Source organism: Fringilla coelebs (assembly GCF_963513975.1).
Source record: "Fringilla coelebs genome assembly, chromosome: 6".
Taxonomy (NCBI): domain Eukaryota; kingdom Metazoa; phylum Chordata; class Aves; order Passeriformes; family Fringillidae; genus Fringilla; species Fringilla coelebs.
In genome coordinates, this window is record NC_140034.1 from 54,235,154 (window position 1) to 54,249,849 (window position 14,696).

The following is a 14,696-nucleotide window of genomic DNA, read 5'->3' on the forward strand; positions in this document are numbered from 1 at the left end:
GGATGGACGCTGGGCAGGCAGTGGGATGTGGCCCTGGCTGTGGTCAGAGTGGATGGGCAGTCAGTGCTTGGAGAATCCAGGGATGGACCATGTGGCTCCTCAGCAGCTCCCTGCAGTGGGAAGAACTCAGTGGTGTGGAGTGAGATGTGCAGGGGAGGAGGACAGTGGGAATTGTGGGGTGGGAGAGGGAGGTGGGAGGGTTGGGCTGTTTGGATGAGGGATGTGGAAGGGAAGTGCAGGGCAGAGGATGGCTGACCCAGGGAGGGCACTGGGGTCACCAGGAGAGGGTGGCAGGAACAGAGCAGCTTCTGGAGGAGAGGAAGGTGGGGTAGGGAGGACGGAAAACATTGCACTGACCTGTTCCCTTTGGGGCAGCAGCAGGCAAAGAGGTCTGTGCAGATCAGCGGCGCTCCCTGGTACCTCTTGCTCTTTCGGAATCCTTATCCTAAAGTGGATCCTCCCAGGTCAGTACCATGCAGAAGAATGTTCCCAGATCACCAGGAGCTCCCCTCTCCTGTCCCTCTGGCTCTTCTATGTTCTCTGTCCTGTTGTTGGTCCCCAGACTCAGTGGGGTCACAGGGCAGTCAGAAGTGGTTTTGCAACTTAGGCTGCGTAAAAGTTCCACAGCCTTAGGGTTACTGATCTTAATTTTTTTTTTATTCTTTGCTAAGTGGACTTTGTGAATGGCTGCGCAATTCCTCCAGACAAGAAACATTACTTCCAGGAGAAGGTCCATTCTCTGATTTCCTTCCCTCTACCAACAAGTTTCTACCATTCCTTGGTTCTCTTTCTTCAACGGTCATGCTCCCTCCCGCAGCAGAGGGATGCTCGTGGTGACCCTGGCACTGGAATGACAGCAGTACTGGCAGTGCTGGTGAGTCAGCTGGGTGCTTTCCAGAAGTATTCCCATCCTGGGAATAGCGCTCCATGATCATTGCCAAAACATGGCCTGGGCCCAAAGAAGCAGAGCTGAGCTGCTTCCAATTCCTTTTCCATCCCATCTTCATCTATCCCCACCCTGCTCTCCATCCTCACCCCATTCCATCACATCCCATAAGTTTCCCAGACAGCTGCTGCTCCCACACTCTGAGCGTGGCCTGTCAGGCTCTGCTCTCCTCTGGGACTGTGGGGATCCAGACCCCCTCCAACTCTCTCTGGCCCTCTCCTGACCCCTCTGAAACCACCTCCAACACCCCAGATCTTCCAGGAGCCCCCTTTTCCCCCCAATACCATGTTTCTGTGCCACTCCACCTGGGAACCTGGCAGTGTCTCTGCTCCTCCTGGCTGTAGAGTTCTAGGACCCAGGAGGGAGGAGTAAAGCCCAGCTCCAATGTGCTCCTCAGGAGAACATAGAATAGTAATAGTTTCTACACTGGGGACAGTGTAGAAACTGATAAGGAGGCCTGCAGTGGTTTGGGGCAAGTTCTGTAACAAGAAGCAAGGGCACATGGCCAAAGGAAATATTCAAGGAAAGGTCACCTTTAATATCACCGTGCTCAGGGAATACAACCACCAGAGACCCCTCTGAATGATCCCATAGGGCCATCAAAGGACTTCTAGAAGGAAGAGGATGTATGGAAATGAGTTCAAGGAAAATGGTGGTATTGTACTAGATAAAAAACTTTTTAATGTCTATGTGTGGTTATTGTGGATAAAACCCCTGTTGTAAAGTCTCACAACACACACAGAAATCAGGAGAGATCCTTCTGCATCTCCTGATGCATAATACTTCACTGGTAACACCATTAGTGGGTGATAGGAACTTTATTCTGTCTGATTTTGGAACCACCCTCATCCCCATCTCTCTCTCCATGCCATGCCATGCCATGCCATGCCATGCCATGCCATGCCATGCCATGCCATCCCATCCCATCCCATCCCATGCCATCCCATGCCATGCCATGCCATGCCATGCCATCCCATCCCATCCCATCCCATCCCATGCCATCCCATGCCATCCCATCCCATCCCATCCCGATGTTTCCCAGTCCCTGGCTGCTCCCTGGCTCAGGTGTGGCCTGTTGGGCTCTGCTGCTGTCCAGTGGAGATTTGGGGTTGGGGGCACCCAGAGCCCTCCTGCCCCCTCCAGCCCCTCTCTGCCTGATGCCTTGGGCTGGCTCCCTAGAGCAGAGGCCAGACAAGGTGGAGAGAATAAAAGGAGGCATTGAGGAAAGGCCCTCAAAAGGTTCACCCTGGGCACTCAAAGCCTCTGAGAGGGGCTACACCCAAAATGGACAATGGTCATGAGTGGTTCAGACAGATTTAGGTTTGGTCCATTCACAAATCAGGGGTTAATCCTCCAATGACAGCTTCAGGTAATGAAGTCACTTAGCCCCAGTTTGCCCTCCCCCAATTCCCTTTTGTCTGTACTTCTCTGGGCCTGAGGCAGTAGAGTGTCCTTGAATTGCAGGCCTGGAGGGATTGTTTTGTGTGACCAAAATGTGAGGACAGTTAACTCACACTTTCCATGGAGTTTAGAGTTATGCACTAATGCAGTACAGGATGTGAAAAATAGCAAGGCTAAAATCCTAAGGCATCATGCCCCCCTCTGACATCCTCTAGAAATTCCCCCCAGGCTGCCTTCCCCTCCAGACATCCCCGCTCCTCTCCTGCCCCACTCAGGACCCCCAGCAGTGTTTCTGCTCCTCCTGGCCATTCCATGCTTCTCCAGCCCAATGAACACCAGTGGAGCCATCCCTCTGTGGCCTCTTGTTTGTGTCCAAAGGAGGCTGGGGGTCTGGAGACCAGGGATGGAGCTGGGGAGGGGCATCTCCAAGGGAAAGACGGCCCCAAAGCCTTCCGGGGCAGCCTGGGGTGAGCAGCCCGTGGGGAGGGACTGGAGCCTCAGGCACGGGGCTGGGAGGGATGGGAAGGACGGGAGGTGGGTGGGCTGCATGGGGAGTGGGGTGGGAGGGTGGGGTGGGAGGGGTGGGACATGATGGAGCTGCTGGGAAGGTGTGGGATGTGGTGGGGCTGGAGAGAAGGTGTGGGATGTGCTGGGGCTGGAGAGAAGGTGTGGGATGTGCTGGGGCTGGTGACCTCAGGGAAGCCCCAGGGAGGGGGGAGATGCCCCGTGGAGCCCCTGGTGACAAACACAGGTGTCACCCTGCTCCTGGAAGGGGGTGGCTGTGCTGAGGAGCACGGCCTCCTTCTCTCCTTGCTGCTGCACCACCTGAGCCTGCTGAGGGAGCAGCTGGAGGCAGTGGAGAGGAAGAATTTCTGAAGGCAGAGAGACCTTTGCACCTGGCTCACAGCATTAAAAATTAAATATCTCTGGGGAGATCTTTGCTGTGACACTGACAGAGCACTCGGGGTGGGGAATGTTGAGCCCCTGGGCCATCCTGTCCGTGCCAGCCCAGCTCTGGCACTGGGGACCATGGCTGCTCCAGGGAGCACAAGCCATGGATGTGTCCCCTCAGACACCAAGAGGTTTAAGTCTAACAGCAAAAGTGTGTTAGACTAGTAAAAATGTTGAGTCAAAATTGTGAAGATATTGGAAATTTATTTGCCATAGTTATGTCCAAAGAAACAACAATTTTCTGGCTTTTTAATACAATATTGCAAAAACCAGAATTCACTGCTTAGAGTTTTGAAATATTTAACAATAATAGTAATGACAGGAATAGTAATAGGATAAAAAAGGACAATTTTTCAAGCACTGGGTTGCTCTTGGCCAACAGCCAAAGGGGGGGAGTGGTGTGTATACAGAAAATGTTATTTTTATACTGTTACATTGCTGAGATGCATGCATATTCGTTTGTTTCATGCATTATTCAAACATTCTTGCAAACTTTCTGATGCTTTTGGAACTCCTTTGTTTAACTTTTTCACACTCTGGCTTATCTGCATGACATCCTGGGTGTCAGGTCAATATGGTGCCTCTATGCTCCTGTTTCACATGCTCTGATGAGATTTGAGTATGTCCTCCTTAAATTTGACATGGTACTCTCTAATTGTCCTCCAGTGCTCTGGTTTGAGTCATGGTTCTCACTTGGACAGGTTGGTCAGTGGATGGCCTTACACTGTTTTTAGTTACACAAAAGCCTTTTTCACATCTTATGTTTTGCTAAGGTCTGTAACACAATACATTCATCACACTATTATTTCCATAAGTGATACATAGATATTATATTCATTACACTACTATTGCTATAAGGAATACAGTGTATACATAAGCTGATAGACTATCTTATACTAACATGCGGCTAAAAAGAGTTATAACTGATACCATTTCTAAACAATTATCATCAATAACAACATGCATCGGCTAATACATAAATTTAAAAGCCAGTATTATCAGGTCAATTTCAGACTACAATATCCAAGATTTTTTAATAGATACTCCCTAAACTGCTCCCAATTTCTTAATCAAGGTATAGGAGTTTTGTTTCTTTTAATTACTACCAGAATATGTAGTCTCTCTTAGTTTAATGAATAACACAGGTTTTTTCCAGCTAAACAATGTTTTATTAAATAAGATGTCTTGGTTAGACAGCTACCACTGATTATGTAACTGAGATGTATCAGGCTCTCAAATTGCCATTGCAATTCATCTCCTGCAATTTATTAATCAAGTCCTCTGGTGTGTATAGGCTTCTAAATTCCTAATTCTATCAAGTTATCATTCCTATTCTATGACATCCAATTAATTTCTAGTTATATGATAACCATTAAAAATACTTTATTGAATTTTCTTCTCCAGCTATAGATTAAGTTCTCTAAGGGGTATGGGTCAATAGTTTTCTACTGACACTCAGCCAACATAGATCTAAATCAAAACCAGCTAAAAAACCACAGTCAAATAAATTAAACATAGTTCATTATGAAATTTCTAAGCAATCACAAAATTCCTGGCTAACTACCTCCCTGTCCCCTCCCTCCAGCCACATTCCCGGCTGGCAGCAGTACCCAGAGGAAGCCGGGAAGCGCTGGCAGAGGGGACAAAGGCAGCTCAGGGTTCACGGTGCTGTTTATTGATATCAGACTCAGTGGGATGCAGGAACCAGGTGCCAGGGGGAGTTTGGGATCACAGCTGTGTTGGGAAGGATTCTTTTCTGGGCAAACTTCTCTAGGACGTGTGAGGGAGGAGCAATTCCATGTGCAATGTGCTCTGTGCAGAGCATCCCTCACACATGGCCCTTGGCAATGCCCCTGCTTCCTTTGCCTGCAGGAAAAAAGGTGGGAGGGTGATCCTAAGTCACTGTCCCATGGTCCTGCATCGTGGCACTTGAAGGGTTCCACAGGCTCAGATCACCATGTCCCTGATGGCATCATTACGGGGGCTATTGCTTTCTTCTGGCTCCTCAAAGACCTTCTGGAGGCACTCCCTGAGGGACTCCATGGAGCAGTTCCTCCAGCACTTTGTTACTGAGATGTAGATGAAGGGGTTGATGCTGCTGTGCATGCAGGCAAATAGGAGAACAACCTGGGGGGACACAGTGGTGTAGCCGAGCTGCTGCTGGAAATTCCAGACATTGAGGGGGAGAGTGAGGAGCACAGCGAGGAAGACAATGATGTCAAGCTTCTTGGATTGCTGCTGCTGGGATCTACTCTTGAAATGAATGAAGAGGATTGTGCTGGAGATGAGCACGGATGGAGCAAAGACGAGGAAGCTGAGGATGTACAGGGAGATGAGAGCCCCCCAGCAGAGCTTGTGTTCCTGTGACTGGCACAGGGAATTCACGGCAGAAATGGCAGCGATGGCAGTGATGGAAAGGGCCCAGAGCATGGCACTGACCACCACCCATGAGAGGTCCTGGGGAAGGTGGCAGCAGAGCCCAGGTGGGCAGAGCATGGACCTGCACCTCTCGATGCTGATGGCCGTCAGCCGGTACAGCCCTACGGTGTAGAACATCGGGAAGAGGAGGAAAAGGAAGTGTATGGATGCTGGGGGCATGATGGCAGAGCAGGAGAAATCCTGCAGCAGAGAGAACAGAGTGGAGGGGACCATGAAGATGAGGAAGTTGATGATGGACAGGTCAAGGATGCAGGCAGTGATGGGTTTCATGGTGTCTCTCTGGATGTGAAACCTGAGGACCCAGAGCCAGCCCCGTTCCCAGCCAGCCCACAGAGGCAGATGAGCAGTGTCACACTGTGCGTGGTCACACTCGGGACATGAATGTCACACAGATCATCTCCTTCAGTGGGTGAGTTGGCAGGGGGGGACATGGTGCTTACCTCCATGGATGGACGCTGGGCAGGCAGTGGGATGTGGCCCTGGCTGTGGTCAGAGTGGATGGGCAGTCAGTGCTTGGAGAATCCAGGGATGGACCATGTGGCTCCTCAGCAGCTCCCTGCAGTGGGAAGGAGTCAGTGGGGAGGAGTGAGATGTGCAGGGGAGGAGGGCAGTGGGAAATGGTGGGTGGGAGAGGGAGGTGGGAGGGTTGGGCTGGTTTGCAGAGGATTGATAAATAAGAGAGAATAAACATTTTCAACTCTTATGAAGTTGCTTAAAGACCAAGTGGGAAGAAAGATAAAAGGATGTAAAGATGTGGACCCAGGAGGATAAATGTGGCTGGAAGCACTGGGGACAGCGATAAGGAGGCCCACAGTATTTTTGGGGCAAGTTCTGTAACAAGAAGCAAGAGCACATGGTCAAAGGAAAAGTTCAAGGCAAGGTCACCTTTAATGTCACATCACTGAATGAATATGACCACCAGACACCCCTCTCAATAATGAGCATTGTCCAGGAGCATCAAAGGACTCCCAGTGGGAAGTGGATGCATGGAAACTTGTTTAACAAAAATGAGCTCTGTATTAGATAAGAAAAACATTTTAATGTCCATGTATGGTTATATTGGATAAAAATACTGTTCTAAATTCTCACAACATGCACAGAAATATGGAGAGATCCTTCTGCGTGCCCTGCTGCCCCTGCTGATACCTCACTTGGTAACACTGTTAGTTGGTGTTAGGAATTGTATTCTGTCTGATTTTGGTATCACTCCTCATCCCCATCTCTGCCACACTCCATCCCATCCCATCCCATCCCATCCCATCCCATCCCATCCCATCCCATCCCATCCCATCCCGATGTTTCCCAGTCCCTGGCTGCTCCCTGGCTCAGGTGTGGCCTGTTGGGCTCTGCTGCTGTCCAGTGGAGATTTGGGGTTGGTGGCACCCAGAGCCCTCCTGCCCCCTCCAGCCCCTCTCTGCCTGATGCCTTGGGCTGGCTCCCTAGAGCAGAGGCCAGACAAGGTGGAGAGAATAAAAGGAGGCATTGAGGAAAGGCCCTCAAAAGGTTCACCCTGGGCACTCAAAGCCTCTGAGAGGGGCTACACCCAAAATGGACAATGGTCATGAGTTGTTCAGACAGATTTAGGTTTGGTCCATTCACAAATCAGGGGTTACTCCTCCAATGACAGCTTCAGGTAATGAAGTCACTTAGCCCCAGTTTGCCCTCCCCCAATTCCCTTTTGTCTGTACTTCTCTGGGCCTGAGGCAGTAGAGTGTCCTTGAATTGCAGGCCTGGAGGGATTGTTTTGTGTGACCAAAATGTGAGGACAGTTAACTCACACTTTCCATGGAGTTTAGAGTTATGCACTAATGCAGTACAGGATGTGAAAAATAGCAAGGCTAAAATCCTAAGGCATCCTGTCCCCCTCTGACATGCTCTAGAAATTCCCCCCAGGCTGCCTTCCCCTCCAGACATCCCCGCTCCTCTCCTGCCCCACTCAGGCCCCCAGCAGTGTTTCTGCTCCTCCTGGCCATTCCATGCTTCTCCAGCCCAATGAACACCAGTGGAGCCATCCCTCTGTGGCCTCTTGTTTGTGTCCAAAGGAGGCTGGGGGGCTGGAGACCAGGGATGGAGCTGGGGAGGGGCATCTCCAAGGGAAAGACGGCCCCAAAGCCTTCCGGGGCAGCCTGGGGTGAGCAGCCCGTGGGGAGGGACTGGAGCCTCAGGCACGGGGCTGGGAGGGATGGGAAGGACGGGAGGTGGGTGGGCTGCACGGGGAGTGGGGTGGGAGCGTGGGGTGGGAGGGGTGGGACATGATGGAGCTGCTGGGAAGGTGTGGGATGTGGTGGGGCTGGAGAGAAGGTGTGGGATGTGGTGGGGCTGGAGAGAAGGTGTGGGATGTGCTGGGGCTGGAGAGAAGGTGTGGGATGTGGTGGGGCTGGAGAGAAGGTGTGGGATGTGGTGGGGCTGGTGACCTCAGGGAAGCCCCAGGAGGGGGATGATGCCCCGTGGAGACAACAGTGACAAACACAGGTGTCACCCTGCTCCTGGAAGTGGTGGCTGTGCTGAGGAGCACGGCCTCCTCCTGTCCTTGTTGCTGCAACCCCTGAGCCTGCTGAGGGAGCAGCTGAAGGCAGTGGAGAGGAAGAATTTCTGAAGGCAGAGAGACCTTTGCACCTGGCTCACAGCATTAAAAATTAAATATCTCTGGGGACATCTCTGCTGTGACACTGACTCACTGCTGTTGGTGGGGGAAGGAATAGCTGAGCCCCTGGGGCATCGTGTCCGTGCCAGCCCAGCTCTGGCACTGGGGATCATGGCTGCTCCAGGGAGCACAAGCCATGGCTGTGTCCCCTCAGACACCAAGAAGTTTAACAGCAAAAGCCTGTTTGACTATTAACAATTTGGAGTCAAATTTGTGAACATATTGGAAATTTATTTGCCATAGATATGTTCATAGATATGCACTTTTCAGGCATTTTTGTGCACTCTAATATCCATGATATTTTGTACTGCCTATTTAATTAATCATGGTATAGGTGTTTCTGTTAATTATTACCAGAATATGCCGTTTCTCTTAGTTTAATGGATAACCCGGGTCATTCCAGGTAGACAATCTTTCATTGGCAGTACCGGCAATGCCTGTGAGGAACCCCCTCGCCCTGTCTGCCTGTGCTCTAGGAAGGAAGAAGGGAGGGTTTTGGGGAAAGAAAGGTGTTTAAATGTTGTATTTTACTTCTCAGTATAGTTCTCCGACTCTGTAAACCATAAATTTATTTAATGCCATTAAATTTGATTCTGATTTTTTTACTCTTGGAGTGTTTTTTCTCCCAGTCCTCATCTCAACTCATGAGCCCTTTGTTAATTTTTGTTTCCCTCTCCCCTGCCCAGCTGAGAGCAGGAGAAGCTGATCGAACGGCTTCTGGGGGTGCCTGGCCTTTGGCCAGTGCCAAACCACGACAGGCTTGCAGCAGGTTATCAGCATCTGAGCCCACATTTCTTACTGACAGTGCCCCTGATAGTGCAATAAAAGCTCATGGAGACCAGATGTTGGGGCGCTGTGGGGCCCCTTCCAGCCCTTCATGAGTGCTCATTGTCCTCTTTGTCCTCAGTCTTGGGAATACTTGTGGTTGTTTTTTCCTGATCTCTCCCCTTTGCAAGCAGGGACACCTTCCACAAGGCCAGGTTGCTTCAAACCCCATCCAGCCTGGCCTGGAACACCTCCAGGGATGGGGAGGCCAGGGCAGTTCTGGGATCCTGTGCCAGGGCCTCTCTACCCTCACAGGGAAGAATTTATTCCCAATATTCCACCTAACCGTGTTCTCTGGCAGTGGGAAGCCATTCCTCCGTGTCCTGTCACTTCAGGCCTTTGTCCAAAGCCTCTCCAGTTCTTGGAGCCTCTTTGGGCTCTGGCAGGGGCTCTAAGGTCTCCCTGAAGCCTTCCCTTCTCCAGGCTGAACCCCCCAGCTCAGAGACCTCAGAGAAGCCTCAGGGAGGGGGTGATGCCCCGAGGAGACAATGGTGACACACACAGGTGTGACCCTGCTCCTGGAAGGGGGTGGCTGTGCTGAGGAGCACGGACTGCATCTGCCCTTGGAGCTGCACCATCCCAGCCCGCTGAGGGAGAGGCCAAAGCCAGGGCAGAGGAAGAATTTCTGAAGGCACAAAACCACCAGCAAGGAAATCAGTAAAAACCAGGTTTAATATTAGGCAACAGCACAGCAAAGTGCTGTCCCTGTGTGTGTTTGTGTGTGTGTTCAAGGGCAGGTGACAAAAGGACTATGAGGGTAAGGATTAAAAGGAAAATGTCCTAAAAGCGTTAAAGAACTCAACTGTACTGGGAAAAATTACCAGATAAAATCGGCTTTCGCATTTATATATGCCTGTGCTTGTGATTACAAGTATTTAGACATAGTATCAATTATAACTCTTTTTAACTGCTTGTTAATATAAAACAATCTATCAGCTTAATTATAAACTGTGTTACTCATAGATATAGTAGTGTTATGAATATTATCTATGCATCACTTATGGAAATAATAGTGTGAAGAATGCACTGTGTTACAGACCTTAGCAAAACATAAGACATAAAAAAGAAAAGAAAATCTTTTGTATAACTAAAAACCCTGCAAGGTCATCTGCTGACCAGCCTCTCCACGTGATAAGAAATCCGTGACACAAACCAGAACACAAGAGGACAATCGGAGAATTCCATATTAAATTTAAGGAAGAGATATTAAATCCTTATCAGAAGATATGAAACAGCAAGATAGAGACAAAAGAAGAAATAAAATAAATTCACATAACACCCAGGATGTTATGCAGATAAGCCAGAGTGTGAAGTCAGACATGAAACACATAAATTTTCATGTATCTCAGTGTTGTAATGGTATAAAGATAACACTGTCTGTGTACACCAGTGTGTTTGTTAGCTGTTAGACAGGAACATCCCAGTACTGGAAACATTATCCTGTTTTTATCCTATTACTATTTTAAAAATTTTAAAAACTCTAAGCAGTAAATTCTGTTTTTCACAGTACTTCAGTTATACCTTAAACATAACCATTCAACAGAGGAATATTACTTAGCAGCATTCAACCTAATGAAACTTCCTTCCAGGCCTGACTCGCTCAGATGTCTCAGGCACTCACACACCAGAGAGAGCGGCATTCCTGCCGCATTGGCCATGGCAGATGCACACGTGTGTGCACACAGACAGACAGACAGACAGACAGGCAGTCAGTGCAAGGTGCCTGTGAGAATTCCCCTGGCAGGCAGTGCAGTGCTCCCTGCGGATCCCTTTGCATCTCCTCCCTGTGCCAAGGCTGGGCCTCGAGCCCTGGGGGATGGGCCCAGGAGCCGTCGGCGTTCGGGGATCAGCCCAGGGCAGCAGCCGGGAGAGATCCCAGCCCGGAGAGGCCCCAGTGCCAGGGAGCTCCTGCTCAGCGCTGCTGGGCCCAGGAGAGCTCCAAGGTCTCCTCTGGGCGCTGCTCACAGGGCCCCAGGGATGGCGGCACTCACAGCAATGTCCCACCCTGGCCACACCTGGGGCCGGCAGCTTCCCGTGACGGCGGGAGGGCAGGGATGCTGGGGCATTCAGGGGAGCAAAACCATTCCCAAGGCTGTGGATGAAACCCCAGGAGGTCGTTGGACAGCAGCAGCTCCTGGGAGCAGAGGGTGTTTCTGATCAGCGCCACAGGAGCTGAGCCCAGGGGCTGCTCCTCAAGGCTGAGGCCTCACAAGCACGGATCCGAGCCCAGAGCGGCCTGGAAAGGGGCTGGGGATGCACCAGCACAGGGAGGGGGACCCTGTGGGTATGTGTGGATCAGGAGACTCAAGGAATCTCTCAGCCACTGTCCCAGGGTCCTTCAGCCGAGCAGGAAGTGATCAACAGGCTCAGATCACTGTGTCCATGGCAGGATCATTGCTGTGGGCAGTGTTTTCTTCTGGCTCCTCAAACACCCTGTGGATGGCCTCCCTTAGGGACTTCATGGAGGAGTGCTTCCTGCAGCTCTCCATGGAGCAGTGTGTCCAGCAGCTCCTCATGGAGCAGTCTCTCTTCCAGCTCCCCACCAAGAAGTAGATGAAGGGTTTGATGCTGCTGGTGATGCAGGTGAGCAGGAAAAGCGCCTGGGAGGGCACAGCCGTGTAACCGAGCTGCTGCAGCAGAGACCAGAGACTGAGGGGCAGACTGAAGAGTGCAACGAGGAAGATAACAATGTCGACCCTCCTGTTCTGCTGCTGCTGGGAGCCAGGCTTGAGATGAATGAAGAGGATTGTGCTGGAAATGACCATGGGTACAGCAAAGAGGAAGAGGTTGAGGGCGTACATGGAGGTGAGAGCCACCTGGCATTGCTCCTGCTTGTGTGACTGGCACACGGAAGTCACAGTGGGATTGACAGCAGTGACAACAAAGAACAAGGCCCAGAACAGGGCACTCATCACCACCCACAACAGGCGCTCAGAAAGTTGCCCAACACAGAAAAAGAGGCAGAGGATGGACCTGCACCTCTCAATGCTGATGAATGTCAGCTGGAACAGCCCCATAGTGTAGGTGAACAGCGACAGCTGGAAAAGCAAGCTTAAATACATCAGGGGCATTATAGCAGAGCAGGACAGTTCCTCCACAAGGAAGAGCAGGCTGGAGGGAACCATGATGATGAGGAAGAGGAAGTCAGTGCTGGATAGGTTGAATGCCACAAAGTCAGTGATGGCATCAATGTGGAGGAGCCGAAGGAAAGCTCCGTTCCCAGCCAGCCCACAGAGGCCGACGAGCAGCGTCACAAAGTGCATGGCCATGTTGGAGACATTGATCTCACACTGAGCAGGTGCATCAGCTGGTGAAGTGAAAAGAGGGGACACGGTGCTCACCTCCATGGATGGACGCTGGGCAGGCAGTGGGATGTGGCCCTGGCTGTGGTCAGAGTGGATGGGCAGTCAGTGCTTGGAGAATCCAGGGACAGACCATGTGGCTCCTCAGCAGCTCCCTGCAGTGGGAAGGATTCAGTGGGGAGGAGTGAGATGTGCAGGGGAGGAGGACAGTGGGAATTGTGGGTGGGAGAGGGAGGTTGGAGGGTTTGGCTGTTTGGCAGGAGGCTGATAAATAACATAGAGAATAAACATTTTCAGTTCTTCTGAAGTTGTTTAAAAGTAAAATGGCCAAAATTTTAAAAGGATGTGTTATAGATGGATAATGGGATGATTGGCTCTCACAGTTAAGGGATGAATACTGTGTGAATATTAATAGAAGCTTTATTGATGTATAATTATGTTACTGTAGTCTGTTGCTTAGATGTCCCCTGTTCTCCCCATAGTCCCCTTGTCCCTCCCCTGTATTGTTGCCATCAGAGAGCCTGAGTCATCTAGGGCAGGTAGAAAGAAGGGGTGCACAAAAGCTCATTGCTGGGGGGGATGTTCAGCATGAGAACACCTGACCCTGCAGTCAAGTTGCAAGAAGGCAGGCTCCACCAATAAACACAAAGAAGGGCTGACAGACAGACTTTGGGAGGGGCCAGGTTTAGCTGGTGCAACCCCCGGGGTATCAAAGGTGAAGCATCCATCTTGGAGATCAGCCAGCCACGTGGTAGGCAGCCATGGGGGAAGCTCCCAGGCCTGCTTCTCCTTATTTGGTCCTTTTATTGTATTTTTTGTTAAGGTTTAATAAACCTTTGAAAATTTTAAAAAGTGGGCAGTTGTTTCTCACAGGATGTAAAGGCTGCACACGGGATGGCAAACATGGCAGGAACCTGTGCAGGAACAGATAAGGAGGCCTGCAGTGATTTTGGGGCTAAATTCTGGAATGAGAGGCAACCGTGCATGGCCAGAGGAAAAGTTCAAAGCAAGGGCAGCTTCAATATCGTAGCATTCATTGAATATGACCACCAGAGAGACCCCACTTAATGAACCTCCAGGATCATAAAAGGACTTGCAGGAGGAGGTGGATGCCTGGAAATGAGTTCTAGGAAAATGGTGTTTATGTATTAGATAGGAAAAACCTTTTGATGCCTACATGTAGTTATAATGGATTAATACCCAGCTTTAAAGTCTCACCATATACACAATAGAAGAAGAGATCCTTCTGTGTCCTGTGCAGGTAAAGAATTCCTGCTTCCTCAAGCTTTGCATTGTGTTAGAAAGTTTGTTCTGGCCCCTTTCAGTATTAGGATACAGACTGGATGCACAGGAGGAGAGAGAGGAGCTGGGGAGGGCACTGTGGTCACCGGGAGAGGGTGGCAGGAGCAGAGCAGCTGCTGGAGGAGAGGAAGGTGGGGTAGGGAGGAAGGAAAACATTGCACTGACCTGTTCCCTTTGGGGCAGCAGCAGGCAAAGGGGTCTGTGCAGATCAGCGGCGCTCCCTGGTACCTCTTGCTCCTTTGGGATCCGTGTCCTAAAGCGGCTCCTGCCAGGTCAGGGACATGGAGGAGAAAGTGCCCAGGTCACCAGGAGCTCCCCATTCCTGACCTGCTGGCTCCTCCCTGTGCCCTGTCCTGGGGTTGTTTCGCAAGGCTTGGCGGGAGAGTCGGAAATTAAATCTTTGGCTACGTCAGAATTTCACTTTCTCAGAGTCATTTGTCTTGACTTTTTTTTCTGCTCTAGAGGAAGTAGCTCGACATGCAGATTTCTTTGGATGGCTCCTCATTCCCTCCTGATTAGAAACTTTTCCAAATGAGACATTCTTCAAATGCTTTCCCTCTCTCAGCAGATTTCAACAATTTCTCATTTTTCTACCTTGAGTGGTCATTGTCCCTCCAGCAGCAGAGAGCTGCTGGTGGCACTGGAATGCTGCTCTCAGTGCTGGAAGTGCTCACAGCACTGTGCAAGCATCCGGGTGCTTCTCAGAAACCCCTCCCATTCTGGGAAGAGGCCTGGGATCATTGCCAAAATTTTCCCTGGCCCCAAGAAAGCGACCTGAGCTGAGAATTCTCACTTCTGTTATTTCAATGTAGGCTCACACAGCCCAAGGAAAGGACAGCACTCAGTTGCTTGCAGCCAGGTCATCAGCACTTAGAGCCCACCCAAT

At 50.6% G+C, this 14,696-nt stretch overlaps 2 protein-coding genes across 2 annotated transcripts; both read right to left on the reverse strand.

The window, feature by feature from the left end:
• Nucleotides 1-5,245: 5,245 nt before the first annotated feature.
• On the reverse strand, nt 5,246-6,007 carry LOC311155517 (proto-oncogene Mas-like; the record flags this gene model as incomplete). The annotated part of the gene is made up of 1 exon (XM_084208738.1): nt 5,246-6,007. One exon carries the CDS (start codon nt 6,005-6,007, stop codon nt 5,246-5,248), a length of 762 nt encoding a protein of 253 aa, XP_084064864.1.
• Nucleotides 6,008-10,845: 4,838 nt separating this feature from the next.
• On the reverse strand, nt 10,846-14,433 carry LOC311155161 (mas-related G-protein coupled receptor member A1-like). Its single transcript, XM_084208091.1, has 2 exons — nt 13,976-14,433; nt 10,846-12,663 (listed from the first exon to the last, which is right to left on the reverse strand). The coding sequence occupies exon 2, from the start codon at nt 12,551-12,553 to the stop codon at nt 11,573-11,575; it is 981 nt and encodes a 326-aa protein (XP_084064217.1). The 5' UTR covers nt 12,554-12,663; nt 13,976-14,433; the 3' UTR covers nt 10,846-11,572.
• Between the last annotated feature and the right edge of the window lie 263 nt (nt 14,434-14,696).

Excerpts from the sequence above, each read along its gene's own strand:
- LOC311155161 (XM_084208091.1), bottom strand. The coding sequence starts at position 12,553 with ATGGAGGTGAGCACCGTGTCCCCTCTTTTCACTTCACCAGCTGATGCA.